This window comes from Rousettus aegyptiacus, unplaced genomic scaffold (assembly GCF_014176215.1).
Source record: "Rousettus aegyptiacus isolate mRouAeg1 unplaced genomic scaffold, mRouAeg1.p scaffold_m13_p_1, whole genome shotgun sequence".
NCBI lineage: Eukaryota > Metazoa > Chordata > Mammalia > Chiroptera > Pteropodidae > Rousettus > Rousettus aegyptiacus.
Window position 1 is genome coordinate 65,361,193 of NW_023416284.1, and position 23,389 is coordinate 65,384,581.

Consider the following 23,389-nt stretch of genomic DNA (forward strand, 5'->3'; position numbering starts at 1 on the left):
ACAACTTTATGTTATAGTTACTTTGAACACAAATACTTTCTTCCTTTCTCTCCACCTGTCAAAAGCCTATCTTTCAAGTCTCCATTACTTCTTCCCAACAGTTCCAGCAGATTCGTGAGTGATTACTGTGTGGTAAGTCCTCTTGCTGACCCAGGATGAACCCATAAAATGAGTAAGAAATAAATATTTTGATATTTGAGGGTTATTTGTTTGTGCAACATAACAGCCTATCCTGACTGCTATACTGACTTCAAGGAAGTAATTTAGCTTCTCCCAGCTTCACTTTCATTATCTGTAAAATGGAGATTAAAACAGTATCTATCAAATAAGATTTCTCTGAGGATTAAATGTGATCATACAGGTAAAAGTATTTAGTACAGTGCTAATCACAAAAGAATTATATAATAGTTGTTTGTTATATTTTAAATTTGTATTACCACCAACTAGCAATTGGTGTGTTAGCAATGACAAATGAGCATAAAGGACAGTATTATTTGCTTTTTTAAATGTTAAGCTTCAAAGTACAAATTGTATATTATTGTAATTTTAGCTGAAAACCTGGACATCTATGAATTAACACATTTTAAGATAACTATTGTAGAGTTAGCCTAATTCACCGTAAGAAACAGCTGTTCCTTTTCATGTCATTAATTTTGAGATACCATCAGAAAAATTATGTTTCATATATATGCAGTGTCTCTAAGTCTTAATGCTCATTAAGATGTTATCCTTGTTTTCAAAAGCCTATATATAATAGGGATATATTGTACTGTAACTACTTAACTATGAGATCCGGATTGCCTTATATCATACTACTATATTTAATTAAATTTTCTCTCAGCCACATTATGTATGGTTTATTAATAATTGAAGAGTGCTCAGACCTGATAAAGATAATAAACACTAATATCTATATAATATTTCATAATGTTAAAAGTGCTTTTACACAGTCTCATTTGACTTTGAATACTGTTACAATTCCTCTTCTAGTTGAAGAAAATGAGGCTTGGAGAGTGACCCATCTAAAGTTACAAAAAACTGGGATCAGAACCTAGGTATCTTTACTACACATTTCATGCTTATGCTACCAAGTACCCTGTAGTAACAAACTATTACTGGAATGATAACATGTGTGCTCTTCAGATCTATGTATGTATCATAAGCCTACTGGTCTATAGCATAAATATATTTAAAAAGCAAAATTATTACATTTTTTTCAGGAATGACAAGATTTTGGTCAGTGAAAATGTGGTAACTCTAGGGATATTTTTACTTAGCTTTTTCAGACCGATAAACTTGGTAGGGCCAAGATGAATTTGGACACATGATAACACTTTAACGGTAACCTCATTTACAACAACACTTCACAAAGAGCCAACAACTGAGTCAACAGTTTCACATTCATATTTTGAAGAAAATTTTAAAATATTGTTTTGTCAAAGAAATTTTGATTTGAATAAACTTAGTAGCATTGAAAACAAGCATCTGCACTTTAGAAATGAAAGAACCCACACGTGTACTGGAGAAAATGTTAAACGACAAAACAGCAATTAACCAAGGTCTCCTTGAGGTGCCACTTTTACCATCTGTCTTAAACAAAACGTTCTAAGAAAACAATTCAAACAAGCCAGTTGCTGTCCAATGTATCCAGTATAACTAAAGTGACAAAATTTAAATGGCACCTGTTTACTTTTTAGAAATTGTTACGGCCCACTAATTCTAACATAGGCTCTTCGAAATGATAGTATGACAAAGATTTTTTTTAATAATATAATTTTTGTGAAGAACATGACATTCGTTGAAATTACTAGTCACCTTGGTGAGAAGCAAAAATCAGAGCTGTTTAAGATACTTTAATATATTTTCCCTCCCCACTCCAGAAGCCTACGTGCAATACACCATGAAAACCGGCTATGTTGGAACCTCTTAACACGTCTCATTGTACGCCACTCATTTCCATCACTTTGGATCTTATTTCTAGTTTCCAGTTTAGCCATTAAAAATGACTGAGAGGGCAAGTCACTTTTTTGCATGTTTCCTTTCCCATAAAATGAGAAACTGGGTGGAAGGCCATAGAGAGATTTAATCCGAATAAAACGTCTATTAGATAGCATCAAAAGCTTTTCCTCCAAGACCGTGCACACAGGCACACCGGGTTCTGCTTGCCCCATATCGCATTCCCGAGTCCAAGCCTCGTTGCTCTTCCTTTCAATCCCAGTTCCGGCTCTATAAGGAACAGCGAAGAGAGGAGTTCTTTTAACGAAATCCAGCACTCCTTTGTCCCCGAACATGGCTGGGAGAGGGCTTCGAGACGTCGGCTGGTTGAGAGGCAGTAAAGGCGTTCCACCCTCGCCGGTCCACCCACCCAGCCCATCCCCGAGTCTGGTGCCGCAGTCCCTGAGCAAGCGCGTGCTCGGGGTTCTCCGGTTCCATGAGGCACGCGATCGCCCGGCTACGGTCCCCACAGAGAGGCAGGATGCCGGGGCGCGTGCAGGGACCGCGGCCGGCAGACGCTGGGGGCCGCCAGGACGGGCGGTTCCCGCCGGCGCGGGTGGGGGAAGGGCGGCAGCAACACCCGGAACTTGGTAGGGAAAGGAGGGGGACGTGGGGAAGCGAGGCTTCCGGTAACGCAAAGGGTGTCGGGAGAGGCTTCCCGCAAACCTTCTTCCCTGGCCTCTGGAGGGACCACCGTTGCCGCGGCTTCGGCTTCCAGGATCTGCGTTCGGGCTAAACGGCTACGGCGGCCGCCAGTGCCGCTTCCGTTGTGCCTGGCTCTGTCTGTTTTCGTTCCCAGGCGGCCGCCCGGGTTCCAGCAGCGACCGCGGCAGACATGTTGCGAGGCGGCGGCGTGGGTGTCTGAAGGATGGTTTGGCTGAGGCGGCAGCAACGGCTGCTGGCGGCGGCGGCGGCAGCGGCGGCAGCGGCAGCGGAGACTCAGTCTCTGTAAAGTCCGCTGGGTGCCCGTCAGCACCTCACCGAGGCCAGTGTCCCTGGACCTTGCCTCTGCTCCGGCGCCTTTGGGGACCGGTTAGGAGACAACGCCCGCCCCTCTGAGGAGACACGAAGGTGTTTCCCGGTGCTCAAATTTCCCGACCACTTTGCTTTCCCTGTCCGACCTGTGTAGTGCTGTCCTCAAGAACCTCAGCCCCCCAGCTTTGCAACCTCACCCTAAATCACACGGGTGTTCCTTGCCGCCTTGTGCCAGCCCCCTCTTCCTTCATTTTCTGCACCTTCTCGTAGTGCTCCCGGGATCTCTCCGAGGGCGGCCCTTTGAAATCTCTTCGTGGAGTAGTGTGGACCAGTACTGGGGAGTTTTTAAAAGTCGGGGCGCGAGAGAGGAAGATACGATGGCTTCTTCATCTGGCAATGATGATGATCTCACTATACCCAGAGCTGCTATCAATAAGATGATCAAAGAGACTCTCCCCAATGTCCGGGTGGCCAACGATGCCCGGGAGCTGGTGGTGAACTGCTGCACTGAATTCATTCACCTTGTATCTTCCGAAGCCAATGAGATTTGCAACAAATCGGAAAAGAAGACCATCTCGCCAGAGCATGTCATACAAGGTAAGCGTTATGTGTGGGATTTTGCTTAAATGAGGGTCCCGGGACAGTTTACTAGTCGCGTGACCCGTCCATCTCAAAACCTTCATTTCTTTCTCCTGATCTTTACTGGTAAATGAAAAAGCCACGCGGGCATAGAGGCAGAGGGTGCCTTAAGATAATTTCAATGTGATATTCTCTGGTACTTTTCATCCAGCGAATACAAGTGAGAATTGCAAGCATTTAGGTCAGCTAACAGTCCCCAAAGGTAAAGTAGTAGTAGTCTCATTTTACAGCCAGGTAAGCCAAAGCAACAAGAATTTTGCCTGCCTAAAGTGGAACCTGTACATGACAACTGAGAAATTGCGTGCCTAAAGTGAAACGTGGATCGAAACTGAGAAAGGCATCTAGAAGTGCTCCCTAGGAAAATTAGAATTCAAACTTCAAGCATGACTGGAAACAGCATCCCTTCTGCACCCGATTTTGTCACCAGAGTACCGAAAAAGATGAATATTCTGAACACTTGAGTAAAAAAATTCTTAACATGAGTGTGTTCAATATTGTAAAGTATATTGGTATTGAATAAAGAAAGCATATTTTCTGCTTTAAAAATAGCCCTACTGTTTATGAAGTTACTAAAGCATTCCAGTTCTATTCTGTAAGAAAAAGATGAAATGTTGTTTTTTCTTTTCTTTCTTTCCTTTCGTCCTTCTCTTGTCTCTTTCTCCTTTTTATTTTTCTATTTAGTTTCCTTTGCTCTATGGATATAAATTTTTAAAGCTTGCATTAAGAAATTGTAAGATGTTTTTCATGGAACATTTCTCTCTTTCCTTCTCCCATTCTCATTTATATGTATACACTTAAGCTTTTATTGAACAGCACTTCTGAAAGTTTCAACAGTTTCTTCTCTCTTATCTTGGAAAAGATTTAGTCCAGGAATAGGGATTTGGGAAATCGTATTCTGATGTCTTGTATTAGGACTATTTAGTAGTCATAATGTTTTGAGAAACACATACACTTTTATGAAAAAGTTGCATTCAATTTGAGGTAATAACTTGCCTCTTATAATAATCCAATTAAAATTCTATCAATTTCTTGATGACTTCTGAAGTTGAAAGTCATGGTTAATTTTAATTGTTTTGGTAGGCAAGTGGTTGTCTACCATTTGATTTTTATAATTTAACTTTTTTAAAAGGTAACTTTCCTGTTATTCTGAAGTAGAGACTGCATCTGCTCATATTTACTATATCTAATATTTCGCTGTCAGTATTGACAGAAAGATTAAATGATTCATCTTTGGTCCTCACGTGTGGAAGGTGGATATAAAATGTAGTCTGTCATTTCCATTTTAGTATGTAAGGGGAAAAAAATAAATCCCTAGGAAAAAAGCATATTAAATTTTAAAGGTACTGTTTTTTCCTACTTGTTTGGTATGCTCAATACCCTGGCAAGTAAAATGAAAGGCAAGTTGTCTATTTTTCCTCATGCATTTTTGTTTGCATTGTATGTGCGATTGTTGTCATAGGTGTTCCGTGAGATTATCCAATACAGATAATTATAATTTCCTTTTACAACTTATAAAAAAGAAAAAGGATCTTCTATCAGTATTGTGTTTCTAATGAAAATTGCAAAAGATTTCTGAAATATCTGCCTAAACCTTGTTTTCACCACAGAAATGGGGATCATTCCAAAATCTAAAAACACATTACAGTCTGTCTTCTTGGGTAGAGCTTATTCTTTTCTAGGATATATTTAGATTTCTGATTGACATGATGGAATAAAAGTGCAGCTGTAGCAAATAGTGTGCTAAATGCCTCCACTTTGGAATATGCTAAATTCACTTTAATGTCTAAGTTCCAATGAAGCATGTTCCTTTGTGTGTACTAAGTATGATTTATTAATTTAAAAAAATCATGTATTTATAGTCTTATAAATTTATCTTTTTTTTCTCTCATAACATTGGCATTAAATGGATAAGGACCTAACCATTTTGCTCCAGATTTTCCCCATGAAGGTATAGATTTTATACATTTATAATCCGATATTAGTCTCATATTACTTAATTATTTTAAAGATTTTTTTTTTGTCTTGAGTGGTTAAAATTTTTTAAAATAAATTTTTAATGTGTGTATGTTAGGTATTTAAAGTGTGTTTTTACAGACAAACTGTAAACTAAGTAAATTATGGTAGATACGACATTTTTTACACTTTGTGTCAACATTGTTTAGAAATGTAGGGATAACGTACATTTTAAAGTGATACTTTTCTCACTTAGAGTTTTAAGTAATGAGTTTAATGAACTAGATTTTGTTTCAGGACATTTCAGGACTTGTACATTTGCCACTTTACTTTGTCAGACATAAAATTACTTTGTCAAATTGCTGTAAATTTTTTTTTTCTCCTGGCTTTATCGAGATGTACTTGACATATAACATTGTGTAAATATTAAGGTGTACAATGTAATGATTTGATGTATGTATATTTTGTGAAATAATTACCATAGTAAGGTTAGTTAACACATTTATCGCCTCACATAGTTTTGCAATGAAGGATCTTAAATGCTTACTTTAAATTTCCATACTTAACTCAATCACAGACCATTATAAGCAATTCTGGCGTAAGTTTTTGGACCACACTTTGAGTAGCTTTATTCTAAAGCCTAAACCACAGTCTGTTTTGGAAAGTGGATGTGAAGTAGTTTTGAAATCATAGGATCTGAGTGATTTCAGAGAAGTTGTAATAATACTGAGAGTGATATTGAATTGCCTAAATAATCATCCATATTGATATTTTCCTCAAAGACACATATAATTTGCATTGCACAATTTATCACATAATTGATGCTTTTCAAGTTAGGATCTTATTATTTTCCTTAAAATTCATATATCTTTTTTCTTCTCCCACCCAACAATTACATTTGAATACTACTATTTACTTGACACTTGATACTGCTAAGGATGTAAAGAGGAATGATATTTGATTCCTACTGTGCCATCAGTCTCTCATTGTCCCAGATTTCCAAGAGTAGTGATACTATAGAACAGCAGTCCCCAACCTTTTTGGGCCCAGGGACCGGTTTCGCGGAAGACAATTTTTCCACAGACCGGGGAGGTGGTGGGGTGTGGGAGGGAATGGTTTCTGGGTAATTCAAGTGCATTACATCTTTTGTGCACTTTATTATTATTACATTGTAATATATAATGAAATAATTGTACAACTCACCATAATGCAGAATCATGCCACCAGATGTGGCTGTACAATTGAACTCACTTGCCACTATAAAGCCAGCTACCAGATGCTGCTTAATTGTCTTTTGCCTCTCACTTGATAGGGTTTTGATATGAGTCTACAAGCCATTGATTTATTATGGTCTCTATGCAGTCACACCTCTCTGCTAATGTTGATCTGTATTTGCAGCCACTCCCCAGTGCTAGCATCACCGCCTCAGCTCCATCTCAGATCATCAGGTATTAGATTCTCATAAGGAGTGTGCATCCTAGATCCCTCGCAAGCACATTTTGCATTAGGATTTGTGCTATGAGAATCTAATGCCTGATGATCTGAGGTGGAGCTGAGGTGGTGATGCTAACGTGGAGATTGGCTGAAAATATAGATTGAAGCTGCTTCGCACCCTTGCTTCCTGCTTTGCAGCTCCATTTTTAAGAGGCCATGGACCAGTATCAGTGGCCAGGGGGGTGGGAACCTCTGCCATAGAGGACGTGGTTTTTAGAGTCTTTAGAAAACTCACCAGACTAATGAGCCAAGACGTCACTTTGGCCTACATCCTCTTAATGTATTTTAAACGAGCTACATTACCCCTTCCCTTCCTCCAACATACAAACAAAAGAAAATAAAGAATGCTTATATATATATACACACACACACATGCATTATGTATTTGAACTATAAAGTAGTTCAAATTCTTGTTATAATGAAACTTTTCAGTATTACATCACTTTTGTAAAATAAGATAAGCCTGTATTAAAATTTTAGTGCTGGCAGAAATTTTTACTTTTTTTTCAAGTGGGTATCTTGTTAGCATCTGTTTCTCAAATTGAAAAGTGCTTAAGTATTGTTTTCTTTAACATACTATGTACTTTCCTGGGTATAGTTTTAAGGTAAATGGCGGAAGGTAGCAGACAGACCTTTGAAAAGCAAGTGATATGTGTGTTTTACCCACAATTTTTTTTTTCAGCTTTTATGTTGAGATCCTTAGAGCCAGGGCCATTACCAGTTTATAATGTCCCTTTGTACAAATTAGAAAAAGGCACTCCCTTAAAAACTTTTACTGCCACCTGCCAGAAAAAGTGCAGATTTTAATATAAGTTATGAATGGCCTTCCTGAGACATGGTACTATTATGCACTGCAAACCATAAATAGTGGCCCTGCTTAGGAGCCATTTCCCTTATCCTTTAAGAGTCTCCTTTCTATAAAATGGGAAAGATCACTACTACATGGTAACAAATGATGTAAAATGTCTCCTTGTTTAGGAGATATTATGCCCAGTTATTAATGTTAGCCAAAATATGTTTAAAATTTGGATTAGAGTCAATGAATTTTTTGAAATGAAATTTATGGCCGCTCTAGTTCAATTATTTTATTGAGAGTACAGTATTTGTATCTAGCAGCTCATTGAATAGTATTATATATTAACCTTGGATTTACTTGCAAATTTTTTTGAAAGCAGTGTTCTCAACCTTAGATGTTTTTCAAGGTGAATTGTTTTTGTTAATTTTTAAACCAGACCCTCCATGGTTAAAGATAATTTGCAATGGATTTTTTTAATGTCTAGTTTAGTAATTCATGACATTTTAAAGAATTGTCTCTCCATTATGTTGATTTGTTAATTTTATAAATTTAATATTTCATATTATACATATACTTGTTCAGCTTGAATTTAGATGTGATAATGTATAACTATACATTTATTTTGGTCCTGTATACTTATTAGGGTACTCTTAAAAGTAGGAGAATGAATAAAGAATAATACATAGGCCAAGTCAGTTAAGTGACTCTTATCTAGTATACACTGTGTTAAATACTTTAAATTAATTACTTGTTGATTCCTACAGCCCTAAAACTAAAACAAATATAATAATGAATATTTTATTTTGCTCTTTCTATGGGCTAGCCTCTGTTATAACTCTTTATTTCTATTAATTCATTTATTCTTCACAGCAGCCTGATTTGATGAGAGGTAGATACTATTATTCTTGTTTTAGAGGCAGAGAGGTACACAGCTAATATGAGGCAGAACTGGGAGGATCAGTCCCTGGCAGCCTTAGGGCCTGTGTGCTTAACTGCTGTACTGCTTCTGGTTGTAGGAAGATAGTATGAAATAAATGCTATTCTTATTTTAGAGATGGAAAACTGAAGCTTAGAGATTTTAAGCAGTGTATCCAAAGTTATACAAATACAGTGACAATCAAGTTTCAAATTCTACGTCTATCTTATTCCAAAAGGGAGAGATTACTTCTGTCTAGGAGGATTGGGCAAGCTTAATTTGAAGATGGAGTTTGATCTTGGCCTAAATACATTACTGTCAGCATAAATGTGGGAAACTGGTGCCTACTGGGAAACATTGAGCAGTCAGAATTAGTAGAAGTATGCACGGACTTAATAATGGCAGAAATATAAAACTGGAAAGGTAGGTAGGACTAGATCCTGGAGGACTTTGGTGTAGGGCTAAGGAAATAGGACTTTCTTTAGAATGTGGTGGAAATCATAAACCATTCACTTGGTTTATTTTGGTATTGTCTCCAGCCAATATTATTGAAAATACAATACTATGCTTGTGTCTTTGAAAAAGAAAAAAAAAAAAAGATTAAAATGTTGGCTTCTCGCATTGACACTTAAAAAATAACCAGGCAATTTAAGTAAAACTTTCACTTAGTTTTTCATTATACCCCAGGCTCCTTGAAGCCAAGAATTGTGTGGTAGTTAATCTTTTTTTCCAGTAAAAATCACAACAGGTTTTATTTGGAGAATGATAAGCTGATTCTAACATTTATGTAAGGCCTAAAGTCCAGGAAAAGTCAAGGTGCCTCTAAAGGATAAATTGGATTAATTTGTCTTATTAAATGCTATGTTAATATTAAAGTTTTAATTATAAAATTATGAAAGTCTATGTTAATTACGAAGTAATAATTATGTCATTGTGTATAGCATAAGACAAACGTATGGATGGAATAGAATAGAATGCTAAAAAAAACACCTCACATCCAGATATGGCACCTGATTTATGTCAGCATTATAGATCAATGGGAGAGGATTGTGTCTTCAATAAATTCTGCTGCTATAGGATTATCCCAATGGAAAAAAAAAAAAGAACATCTATATCACACCCATATTAACAAATCCATTCCTAAATGATTATATAAGAATTGGAAAAGACAAATTTTCCAGAGACTGAAGAAGGTTATATGAGTAGATAGTTGATTTTTCTAAGGAAAGTATTTTCAAGTGAAAGATCATTCTGTTAGATGACCTTGGTGGTAGGAGGGGGCATCCTCATTATATATGATGCCTCAGGAACCCAGAACAGCTAGTCCAGCTGGCTCTGGCTGACTCTTGTGTGTTGAGCAGTGCCTATGACAATGCACATGGTAAGGAAATAACAAAGTTGAGCCCAAGACTGGAAGGAGATGGGGAAACCTCTTTCCTGGGCCTGGCACAACCCCACCTCAGTGATCTCCCAACACCAGACCTATACAGCTCAGGATCCCCTCTCAAGATGTCATCTCTGTGGAAGAAGAGGTGGATGATTCCTTCCATATATTGAGCAGTTATCTCCAGAGCTGTAAAGCGTCTTGGACATAGAGGGTACTTGGGATTCCCAGCAAGCCCCAGTCAGCCAGACCATCAGGAGAACAGAACAAGTAGTACGTCAGCTGAGCCATGCCCTAATGGACCAAATCAGTATGGGCCCCTCCACCTGTGCTCACGGCCTGACTAAATATTCCTCTATCTGAGTTGAACAGCCCCAGCTGTTGATTTCCATGGCATAGGGAATGTGCGGAATTAGGATCTGGGGCGAAGGAGGTTAGAGGAGGTGGTTAACGGAAAATATGCTTGGGTCCTTCCTCATAAAGTGTGGTACTCAACATGGTGGCTTTCTCTCCTCTTGATGGTTTTCTCCCTGCTGCTGCCTCTGCAAACTGGTCTCCTGCTTCTATGATCACTAACTCACATGCTCTTCATGACTCTACTTTGAGTTGGTCTCTGGAGCTAGACTGACCTGGGTTTGAGTCCATGCTTCACCACTCACTTTGATATTTGATCAAGGTAATAAACCCCTGTCAATCTCCTTGTCTGTCAACAAGGGTGATAATAGGGTCTCTTAAGTTAGGCACTGTGGTAATGCTATGTGAGTGATATATAAAGAATGTCTAGCTCAGTACCTGGTACAGAGAAGCATCGATTACGTGGTGTTATCATTACCTTCATTATATATACCTTTAATGTAGTTGTCCTTTTAGAACCTGCCTATAACCTTTTGAGATTGATATTTATGCTATCAGTCACATCCTCATTCCTTAAACTAGCCTTTCTGCTCATTTGCTTTTTAAAAACTTAACAAATTTTTTTCAGTTACAGTTGACACTCAATATTAGTTTCATGTGTATAGCATAGTGGTTAGACAGTACAAAGTGATCCCCGCAATAAGTCTTGCACCCACCTGACATTGTATATAATTATTACAATATTATTGACTATATTCTCTAAGCTGTACTTTACATCCCTGCAACTGTTTCGTCACTGCCAATTTGTACTTTTTAATTCCTTCACCTTTTTCGCCCAGTCCCTCAATCCCAGTGGCAACCACCAGTGTTTTCTCTTTATTTCCGAGTTTTCTGTTCTATTTGTTCATTAATTTGGTCTTTAGATTCCACATATAAGTGAAATTGTATGATATTTGTGTTTCACTTTTGACTTATTTCATTTAGCATAATACCCTCCAGGTTCATCCATGTCACAAGTGGTTAGATTTTATTATTTTTTATGGCCAAGTAATATTCTGTCGTATATATGGACACCTTCTCAACATCTATGCATTCATCTTTTGATTGGAGCATTTAGTCCATTTATATTTAAAGTAATTATTAAGTATGTAGTTATTACCATTTTATTTTCTTTATATCTCTTGTGATTTTTGGTTTGTAGTTGCCATGTGCTTCATATATATCAAGCTATGTTTATAGCAGTCTATTTTAAGTTGATGGTCAGTTAAGTTTGTCTGAACTCATTCTAAAATCACTACCATTTTTATTCACCCCTTCATGTTTCTGTCATTATTTTTTACTTAGTGCGTATGTGTGTGTGTATTCCTTAATTTACTGTGTGATTACACATGATCTTACTATCTTTGTCTTTTAACCTTTGTACTAGCTTTAGTGGTGATTGATCCACTGCTTTTATTATTTGTTTACCTTTGTCAGTAAGATTTTTTTTTTTTGCAATATTTTCTCATTTATATTTTGGATTTTTTTTTTTTCCTTTTTCTTCTTAAAGAAGTCACTTTAGCATTTCTTATAATACAGGGTTAGTGGTAAGGAACTACCTCAGCTTTTTCTTGCCCGGGACACTATATTTCTCCTATTCTAAATTATAGCCTTGCTGGGTAGCGTAATCTTGGTTGTAGTTCCTTGCCTTTCATCAGTTTGAATATTTCATGCCAACCCCTTCTGGCCTGCAAAGTTTCTGTTGAGAAATCCGCTGACAGTCTAATGGGAACTCCCTTATAGGTAATTAACTGCTTTTCTCTTGCTACTTTTAAGATTCTCTCTCTGCCTTTAACCGTTGCCATTTTAATCTTGATGTGTGTTGGTGTGGACCTCTTTGAGTTCATCTTGTTTGGGACTCTCTGCACTTTCTGGGCTTGTCTATTTCCTTCACCAGGTTAGGGCAGTTATCAGTCATTATTTCTTCAAACAGGTTTTCAATCCCTTGCTCTCTCTCTTCCGGTACCCTGCTATGAAGCAAATGTTATTACACTTGATGTTGTCCCAAAGATCCTTGAAACTGTCCTCATTTTATTTCATGAAATAAGGGAAATTTTTATTGCTGGGTTTTTGTAAGTGAGCTAGTTAAGGGTAGTCTCTGTGTTTAAGTAGGAACAAATTTTGTAAGACTTTTTAAGATAAAACCTTGCATTATTCTTTTTTAATTTTATAAATTCCTTATTTTTAAGTATTATATATGATTTTAAATAATGCATAAATGTGATCATATGCCTTTGTAATCAAGTTTATAAAATTACAGTTGACATTAAATGTTATATTAGTTTCAGGTGTACAGCATAGTGGTTAAATATTTTTATAATTTACAGAGTGACTCCCCCTAAATCTAGTACCTACATAGTACCAAGCATAGTTATTACAATGTTATTGATTATATTCCTTGTGCTGTACTTTACATTCTCATGACTATTTTGTAACTCTCAGTTTGTGCTTCTTAATCCCTTCACCTGTTTCACCCAGCCCCCCAACTCCACCTCTCATATGGCACACATCAGTTTGTTCTCTGTATCTATGAGTCTATTTTCTTTGTTTATATTGTTCTTTAGATTTCACATATAGTGAAATCATGATATTTATTATCCTCGTTTTTTAAAATTCTTTTTTCTTTTTGCTGTTTTAGTTGGGTGCTTTTCACTACCTGTCTTCCAAATTGTTGATTTGATCCTCTACTTCATCTAAGCTGCTGTTGAATTCATCTAATGTATTCTTCATTTTAGTTATTGTATTCTTCATTTCTGACTGGTTCTTTTTTAAGTTTTCTTAACTCCTTTTTTGTGTTTCCTGTTTCTTTGTAGAAGTTCTCACTAAGCTTATCTATTCTTACCTTAAGTTCATCGATCATCCTTATAACCAGTGTTTTGAACTCCATATGTGGTAGCTTGCTTGCCTCCGTTTTGTTTAGTTCTTTTTCTGGAATTTCGTCTTGTTCTTGCATTAGGAACATGTTTGTCTCCCCATTTTGGTTGTCTACCTATGTTTGTCTCTGTGTATTAGGTAGATCTGCTCTGTCTCCCAATCCTTTTATAGTAGGTGTCCTGCGGGGCTCTGTGGTGCTCTGGTGGTGTCCCTTGTGTGGGTTTTGTGTGCTATCCTGTTGTTGTTGAGCCTTGATTGCTGTTGGCACGTCTTTGGGTAGGATTGACTCTCAAGCTGACTGGCTATGATAATTGGCTGTGCCGACAGCAGACAAGCGGTTGTGCCAGGGCTGACCCCAAGGAATGGATTTGCTTTAGTGAGTCTTTGGTGCCTGCCGAGTTCACCCTTTGAGTTTGTCATTTGTGGTGCTAATTGGGTGGTACTCTAAAGCCAGCCACCAGACGTGTTGGTTCTAGGGCTCCTTGGCTGGGGCTTCCATTCAGTAGCTGCCTGTGCTGGGCTTGGAGGAGCCTGGGAGTGGTTATGCCATGAACTGAGGCCAGCTGCCACTACTGTTGTGCTTGAGGCAGCTCAAGAGGTACAGGGCACTCCGAGGCCAGCTGCTGCTTGTTTGGGGTTTGTGCACCTTTGAGAGATTTTAGGAAAGTTTGCAGTACAAGCCCAGGCTAGCCACTTGTGTGGATTAGCCTCTGGAAGAAGTTTGGCCGAACACATGAATTGGGTGGGATGGGGTCTCTGAGAATTACCAAGGTGGTGCAAGAGCGCTGTTAGTCAAGTTGATAAGTTGATGGAAACTCAGATTTTGCATCCGCCTATGCCTGCCAGCTGGGTGGGCTTAGGGGCTATCAAAGGCACCTGCCGGCAAGAGCTGCCCAGAAAGAGCTACCCCTCCAGTTTTCACCCTGAAGCCCTACGATTCAGTTTTTCCCCATATGTCGCTGGTGATTATCAAACTGTTATTTCTTCTCTGGAGCTTAGAGTGAATGTTTGTGAGAGAGTGAGTCTGTGCCTGGGCTCTTTAAGAGTATGTCTGGGTCTACAGCAGTTCTCTGTCTCAGCTGGATGGAATCCCCACTGATTTTCACAGCCAAATGATATGGGGACTCCTCTTCCTGGCACTAGTGCTTCAGGCTGGGAAGTCAGGTCTGGGACCTGGGGACCTATGCAGCCGAGATATTCCTCCCCATTCTTATCTGCCACACTTAAGTGTGGGACCAGTCCTGTTTCAGGGCTCTGCCCCCTCCAACCAATCTAGGTGTGGCTTCTTCTCTATATCCTTAGTTACAGCAGTTCTGTTCAGCTAGTCTTCAGGAGGTTCTCAAGGGTGGTTGTTCTGTAATTTAGTTGTAATTTTGATGTTGTTATGGGAGGAAGCAAGCACAGTGTGTACCTAGTTCACCATATTAACCAGAAGTCTATGCTGGTTAATTTGATATACAGAACTCAGAATAATGACTTACTGAAGTTTTTTGGGGTGGCAAGAGGGGTAAGTAAATTAACTTAATTATAATTCAGGTATTAGTACTCCGCTTTTTGGCATCAGATTATTTCTAAAGAAAATTGATGAAACTAGTTTAACATTTGAAATAAAGTTGAAATCATTCAAAATGTCAACACATAGAAAACTGGAAAATAAAATTTTAAATACTATGAGCCAAAAGGAAATGTTATCCCTTGTCTTTCTGAATTACAGAAAGCATTTAGAGGGTGCATTATTTTCTTGTGAAATATTTTTTGAAAATATGATAAGGGAGAGAATCTTTTGTTAATGTTTCTTCTGATAATTTTCCTTTATCCCAGTTGTTTGCTACATCACTTGCAATGTTTTAATAGTGCTTCCTGTTAAGTTTTATTTTCAAAGGAAACTTGTTGGTTGAATATAAATACTGAATTTCATAAGTTATTTCCACCAATATTTTTGAAATTTGGCAGTTTGACTGTTTTTGCTAAAAATAGTACTTGTTGGCATATCGGACAAAAGAACTTATCTATTCTTTCACCTATCTTACGGAAACTTAGAGCATGCATTACCAGCCTATTTTTTTTTTAAAGCCAAATGACATAAAATATGTTATTAACAAATATATTCCAAGTATTTACTTTTTTTGTAGTCTTTGAAAAAGTGATTGACTTAATAATATTTGATTTACTATGAGTGGTATAGGAAAAATGTTTTCTTACTGAAACCACATGTTCTTACATTCAACTTTTTTTTTTCTCACAGGAAATGCTTTGGTTTTTAAAAAAGTAGTCGTAAAGAAAGGAAAAGTGAATGCCTGTGCCTTGAAATATTAAGTTTTAACTAATTTATAATCTAATATTTAAAAAGTTGATAAAGTATTTAGCCATAGCCATCCAGAGGATTGCTGTGCAACTATAAAATAGGTAAAATTTTTAGAAAGGAACATTCCCCATCTCCACACACACACACACACACACACACACACAACTTAAAGTTCCATATGTGGGGGAAAGCTGTGTTTTGTCACTTTCACATTTTCATATTTTCATTTCCCTAGCACTAGAAAGTTTGGGCTTTGGCTCTTATATCAGTGAAGTAAAAGAAGTCTTACAAGAATGCAAGACTGTAGCATTAAAAAGAAGAAAGGCCAATTCTCGTTTGGAAAACCTTGGCATTCCTGAAGAAGAGTTATTGAGACAGCAACAGGAATTATTTGCAAAAGTAAGTAGTGCATTTTAAATTATTTTCATCTGAATCTTACCCTATTTGCTAATAGAAATCAGACTAGTATCTGAAATCATTTCCTGAATCAACATACACCATAGGATTTTTCTTCTGACCAGAGTCTGATGTTTAGAGATGGCCAGTTGGACGCTGTTGCCTACTCACTTCACATAAAAGTAAATATTTGCAGGAACCTGTTTTCTAAGGAGAACTACTCTAAATAACTACTGACATTTTACTTTGATACTTTTTCAGACAGAATAACTATTTAAAAGCATGAAACACCTAAACACCTTTAAAACACTAAAATCTTAAAATATTTTGATGGGCCAGTGGAGCAGAGAAAGAGAGAAAACTTTTCTTCTTTCTTACTTTTTAAAGTTCTAGTACCCAGTCCGAAGGATTAGTACCTGAGTACTAATAGCCCTCTATTTTTTTTATTTTTTTTTTTTAAAAAGGAGGGGGGAAGTTAAGGCTCTTTTTTCCCTACTAAGATCTGATCTCTCAACCAAGATCTGGCCTCTCATTTGAAATTATAAGGCAATTTTGGGTTGAATAGAAGTGAGATTTCCTATCAATTACTGTAGTTAACATTAGAACTGGAAAGTATCATTTTAGGTAATCTCTCCCAAATTAGCACTATAGCTGATCTCTTTGTAGTCATAACAACCAGTTCTGTTTACAACAAAAGCATTTGAATTTAAGTGTTATCAGGCACTGGACACCAGATAGCATTCAAACTAAAAAGATAAAAGCTTACTAACATTTATGGAGTTCTCACAGTGTGGTGTGTTAATCACATCACTAAGTAATTTACCTGTATTATTTCATTTAATCCTCACAACAACTATGAGATAAATAGTAAAGAGGACAAGCCTTTGAGTCTGGTGTGAATACATGCAAATAGTGTTATAAATTCGTGTAAATATACAATAACAAAGAAGTGATGATTAAAAGAAAAAATGTTAATGCTATTGTTTATTGATTCTCCGCTATTACATATCACCTAGAGGATACCAAATTAAATATTTGATGAAAAGAAAAAGATGCTGTGCTAAGATACTTTACATACTTTGCAGAGTTTTTATGAATAATATAAATTTTATTATAACTATTTACACATTAAGAAACAGACTGAGAAATACAGAAAGTTGCATGAGATAATTCATTTGTTCTACAGAAATTCACTGAAGTCTTCACTATTTACCAGATGTAGTGTTAGGTGCTCGCTAGGCTTACAACAGTATCCAAAAGAGACATGGTTTCTATCATTACGGAGCTTAGTTTACTGGGAAGGATTGCGTTAAACAGATAAAACTGGTAAGTTCTTACAGTTAGGAAGTACTGGAGTCTCAATTCAAACTCTGATTCTAAAACCTGTGCTCTTCCTACAATTCCATGCTAATGCTCTAGCCACCATTTTGTCTACTTAAATTTATTTTGGAACTTTCAAGTGGGATATGCTTTATCCTTTCCAGGGTAAAAAGGTGAATGAAAGAAATATTTGACTACATGCAAAATCTGTCTCACCTCTCTCTTCTTGTCATCCGCTTTTTATTTCTTCTCCCTTATCACCCTTTTTTCTTGCCCTGACCTGCGGGTGAGGATTTTTTGCTGTAGTGAGGAAAATCAGCAGAGAGGTAAAATTACAGCAGCTGCCTAGTACTTCTTCCCTAGAACACCAAGTACTTAAGTACAAAATATGAAAGGAACTAAGTAACTATAACATCTTCATCACTTTCATGTCACTTCATCTTTTAGACTTTTTTTTAAATACTAACACAATAGCAGCCGCATTTGAAGCTTTCACTGCTAGCAGCCAATATTTGGAAAGGAGGAGACGTTAAAAATAAAGATTAAAGTTAACTATAAACTACAAATGAGTCATTTCAGTATGTGGGAGTGGGAATCTTAAAACTTAATGAAAATCTCCCAAAGAAGAAATGAATTAGAAAGTATATGTCTACTTACCTCTCTTTCATACTCCCATTTTAGGAAGAAAATAGTAGGGTTGGATTAGGTAAGAGACAAAAGGGCAAAAGGAAATTAGAATAAATAGCACTAAAAATTTTAATTTGTGGAAATGAACACAAATAAAATTTATCAATCAACGATGATTTTAAAGGCTTAGGAATACTTTTATATTCAAAGAGAAAAATATGGGAGCTAATATGGGGCTAATGGTACCTGTAAGTTAGTTAAATTTTAAGTATAACCAGTACATGTCTTTGCAGATCATTGAATACTGTGAGATCAAGCACTTTTGTGATAAAACCTGTGTAGACTTCAAATTATTTGAATTTTTTCCGTGCCATGAAATTATACCTGTTTATAGTTGATTAGGCCACAAAGTAGGTATTCTTAAATTGATAAATTCACATATTTGTTTTGCCCTACAATCTTCTTAGGAATTCTTAAAATGTTTTTCATGAAGCAGTCTTAGTCTATTTTGAACTCTGGGTGTGCCTACCATAATTGTAAATACGCCTGTGTGTTAGAATAACTTTTTCATATTGCTTTATAAAAATGGGTGAAAGTAGTTATTAGAGAGAATACCTAGTTTTTAATTTCCTAAACAAAAGGTTTGTTGGGGGTGGTATAATATAGGTACACCAACAGCTGTAACGATGAGGCTACTTTCATGAGGAAGATATAAAGAGATCCCAAGTACAGAGACATCACATTCAGTGTCGCTAGTATAGGAGTATGCCAATTACTGAACAGTTATCTCAGCATAGAAACCTACCTTTCTATGCTCTACTTTGTGACAGGGCCTATTATTTTGCAAACCACATTTCTGCTGGTCTAGCTGACTACTGTTAGACTCTATTGCCAGTAGGGGGCTCAAGAGGGAAATTGCCAGACTGGAGGAGGAAGGTGGCACTTGGGCTCCTATCTTTTACTTCCTGTTAATTTTGAGTTCCTTTGAACAACCTAGTAATCCTTTTTCATCCTTGCTGCATCAGTTTTTTTCTGTAGCAGTAATTGAATCCAGTTTGCATTTTCTCTAATACTTACAGAACCACCCTAAACATTTACCTCTTTCTTCAAAGATGTGATTCTCAAACTTTGAAGCTCTCCTCCAAGCTCAGAGATTTTAGTACCAGTCAATCTATGCCCTTTCTTCAGAGATCTGAGTTTCAGTTCTGTGGGTTGCCTGTCTAAACTTCTAAATTCAACCTATTCCAGCCTTTCCCCTTGCCCCCCTAGTTTTAGGGTTGGTGGCTGCTTTCTGTAGTTGCCACCTGCATGATACCTTAGTGTTTTTTCTCGCCTTTTCAATTAGCTAGTAACCAACTTTATGCTTGGTTAACAAGCCTTTATGTTGCATTCTTTCTGTTCCTCTAACTAATGTGACTTCTATCTGCTGATTAGACCCTGAATGCTACTGGTAGGAATCAGGAAGAAACTCGGTGGAAAAATAGTATTTCAGTTTGACTTGAAAGAAGAGTGGAATTTCAGTAAGTGAAAATCAGGAAATTTCAAATAGAATGAATATCAGCATGAGAAAAGGTAGTGAAAATGGAAGGGATGGTGTATATTTGGGAAACACTTTATGTTCTAGGTTTTTCTTTTTGGAGCACAAAGTAGATATTACCAAAAAGGTTAGAGAATAGATTGGTGCAAGCAGTAATTTGGAGTACATTGAACTCTATAGGTTAAGAAATTTGGGCTGAAATGGTAACAATTAAATGATTTTTTTAAAGTGTAACAACCACCTGATGAGAATTCTTCTCTAGAAATATTTGAATGATAAATTCATGACAGGTTATGAAGAAAAGTTAGGAATATGCATGGTAAAATCTTAATGTTAGAGGTCATGCTGGACATCACTGTTTTCCCACAAAACATTCATTCAGAAAATACTTAGGGCCTATGTGTTGGGAATCCAATAATGGTATGAAAACAGTCTGTATTCTCAAGTCTACTAGAGAAAAAAGATATGTACTCAGATAATTAGAGAACAAAGTAGATAGATATGGAAATGCATAGAAAATTTATGGCCTATGAAATAGGGCACAAAATATAACCTCGAAGGGTCAAGAAAGACTGAGATCAGAACAAGCCCGATCCCGTCTGATCTCAGAAGCTAAGCAGAGTTGGGCCTGGTTAGTACTTGGATGGGAGACCACCTAGGAAAACCAGGTCCTATAAGGCTGGTTTTGTAAGCTGTCAAAGTCTTTGTAATCCGTGAGGTCAACCACGGGTTGCCTCGCCTTAAAAAAAAAAAAAAAATTCTGACTAGGAATTGAATGTATATAGATGAGGGTGTGAGGCAGACTTAAAGAACAATTCTGAGAAAAGACAGAAAGGGAAAAACAGCATTGTTTGGTAGACGTTAATGGAAAGTTATATGGTCTTTTCAAGGACAGATTTTTTCCCCCTTCTTCACATGGTTTTTCTGCTAATGGATGAAATTAAATTGGGAAGGAGCCTGAGCTGTTGCAACAGTGCATGTAAATTGCAAAGGGGTCTTAGCTGTTGCAGCAGTGCATGTAGTGCATCTTGGTTTCTAAAATCCTGTGGTTTTATAGAGGATACATCAAATGAATAGATTTTAACTGTCCCACTTAAATTTAGTCCTTAGTGTCTTTTCACTAATGTGTATATGGGAAGGGTGTGTGTGTGTGTGTGTACATACGTACATGTGTGTATTTATGGAGGGAAGGGAAAGGGACAGAAAAAGATGCATATATCACTAGCTGTGATAGACACTCGAAAAGAAATATCAAGGTAGCTACTGCATTCATGTATAGTACTTTTCTCTAAGAGTTAGGAGTACTGTACTAGACAGCTTTTAAACTACAGAAACGATTTGTAGCTTGAAAAATGTTTACATCAAAATTGTTAGTTGAGGGGGAAGAATAATAAGTGAAATAAAAGGAAAAGAGAAACATAAAAAACCAAAGAGAGAATGTGATTTTTCTGTCAACTTTTTCAGCTTCTTCAATTGAACCAAAGTTCATAAATTGTGTGACATACAAGGGGACTATCTAGAGAGACCAAACCTTAAAGAGTTCCTGTTCTTCAGATGTGCAGCAGTTACACAGTGACTGGAAAATATCCAAGATTGATAATGACTAAATCTGCAATTGGCTCAATCTACATTTAACCAAAGTGCATATGTTGTGGGTTTTTAAAAATTTATTGTTTGTTTTTATGTTTTTGATGTTTAGGCTAGACAGCAACAAGCAGAATTGGCCCAGCAGGAATGGCTTCAAATGCAGCAAGCTGCCCAACAAGCACAGCTTGCTGCTGCCTCAGCCAGTGCATCTAACCAGGCAGGATCTTCTCAGGATGAAGAAGATGATGACGATATCTGAAATTCACCATTGAGGTCCTATTTCCTCTATAAATGTTTTTCCCTGCAGAAGAAAGCAGTGGAAGAAATGCTTATCTGTAATTTTGTATGCATCTTGGTGGACTTGCCATTGGTATTCTAGGGATGTTTGCTGTTAAGTTTCACCTGTTGTGTGCTATTCATGTGAAAACTGTCTCTTTGAACTATTGAAAATTTAAGGTTCAGCATAATATCAATTCTGAATTTTTAATGGTGTTTATGAGGTTTTAGATAGCAGTGAGTCCTTTATTTGATCAATAAACAGTGTTACAGAAAACTCAAGTTTATAAAAATACAGTGAAATTTATACAGAAACTCTACAACTGCATTTGCATTTCCTCTGCCCTTTTAACTAAACTGAAAACTGGGAATTTTAAATTATTGGGGGATGCTATGTGATGCAGTAGACATTAGATCAGGTTGGTAAAAAAAAACGAAGAGTTCAGTTCTCTAGTATCTGATTTTTTTGTCTTTTGAAATGAGTATATATACAGGCAATAAATATATATATATATATATATGCTCAGATAAATATACTTGTTTAAAAAAATTTCAAAATAAGACATTCAAAAACTAGGAAGGAATATGTTTAATAGAAGTTGTATAAATTTTGTGGGTTTTTGATTTTGTTTTTGTTTTATGTAGAGGTAAAAACTTTTATTATGGCATAATTCATCTTGAGCTATACTATTACATTTCAAAGACTGCCCAATTTTGAGGACTGTCATTATTCTTACTATTTCACTCCAATAATTATTAATAGTATTACTTGCTTAGTCCATCCGCGTTTATTGGAACTTCTGAAACAATTGCTTAGGTTCCATTGGTTTAACTGAGGTTCATGAATATTCAAACCTTTGCTAGGGGAAAGAAATGAAAGTTAATGCGCATGCTTGCTGTAAAAGAGGGATTTTTTTTTTGTAATTTAACTTATAGTTATAGTTTACTTATTATTTGTTTTAGCATTACTTTTACATTTTCTTGACTAGATGGCCTAGAGAGTCCAATGCTTCCTTTTGAAAGAGCATCATTGTCTCCATCATAATTGACTGGTAGCTTTAAAAATTGATTTGTTTTGTTTAAAAAAGCATGTCATAACTGATCAACCCTATATGAAACATAAAAAGTAGTTTCAACCTGCTCATTAAAAGGGAGAAGCTTTAATTTGGTTCTAACAAAGTATGGTAGTGATTTTAATAGGAATCCACAGTGTTGAAGAAATGGCATCTTGTTCATATTTTAGAAACAGAATGGAAAAGCCACTTAAGATAGTATGAAGTGATCTAAATTCCTATGTCAGTTGCCAAATCATTTAAATTTCTATATTCACCAAACCCAAGGATAGGTTGTGGCTGCCAGGATTCCAATTTAATTGGAGAGCTAAATAGTAAAGTTTACAAGTATTAGATTTCTTAATGATCATATTTTCCAGTTTTAGAAAAAGCGAAATATTGTCATACATTTATTAAATATACTTCCCCCATGCCACAAAAGGTTTAATCTTGCTAAATGTTTTAAGTTGAAGTTGATATTGTATCTATAAAGTGCTTTGGACAAGATACAAGATCCGGATTGCTTTTTTGAAAGTTTAAGTACCAAAGGTAGTCTAGTCTAAGAAACAATAAGTTAATAAGTGTTGGCTTTTCTAATTTGTACTGTAACATCCTTATACTTGCTATTTTAAGTATATCTGTTTCTTAAGTAAACAACTTAGATATTTTTCCACACCTTTTTTTTTCTGATGCAGAGTTCAGGTTAATTAATATTTTACTGCATCTGATAATGTATTATATGTTTGAAGCCTAGTGACTTGGCATTTTGACATTCTTGTGATTTCATATGCTGTATTCTTCAAGCAATAAAATTCTGACGTGTTTTATAAATTGTTTTTATGTGTTAATGATCTATATAGACCAATGACA

The 23,389-nt window shown here is 36.5% G+C and overlaps 1 protein-coding gene across 1 annotated transcript; it reads left to right on the top strand.

The window, feature by feature from the left end:
• The first annotated feature begins 2,634 nt into the window (after positions 1-2,634).
• On the top strand, positions 2,635-23,350 carry DR1 (down-regulator of transcription 1). The gene is made up of 3 exons (XM_016134236.2): positions 2,635-3,567; positions 15,960-16,123; positions 21,304-23,350. The coding sequence occupies exons 1-3, from the start codon at positions 3,348-3,350 to the stop codon at positions 21,448-21,450; spliced, it is 531 nt and encodes a 176-aa protein (XP_015989722.1). The 5' UTR covers positions 2,635-3,347; the 3' UTR covers positions 21,451-23,350.
• Positions 23,351-23,389: the final 39 nt, after the last annotated feature.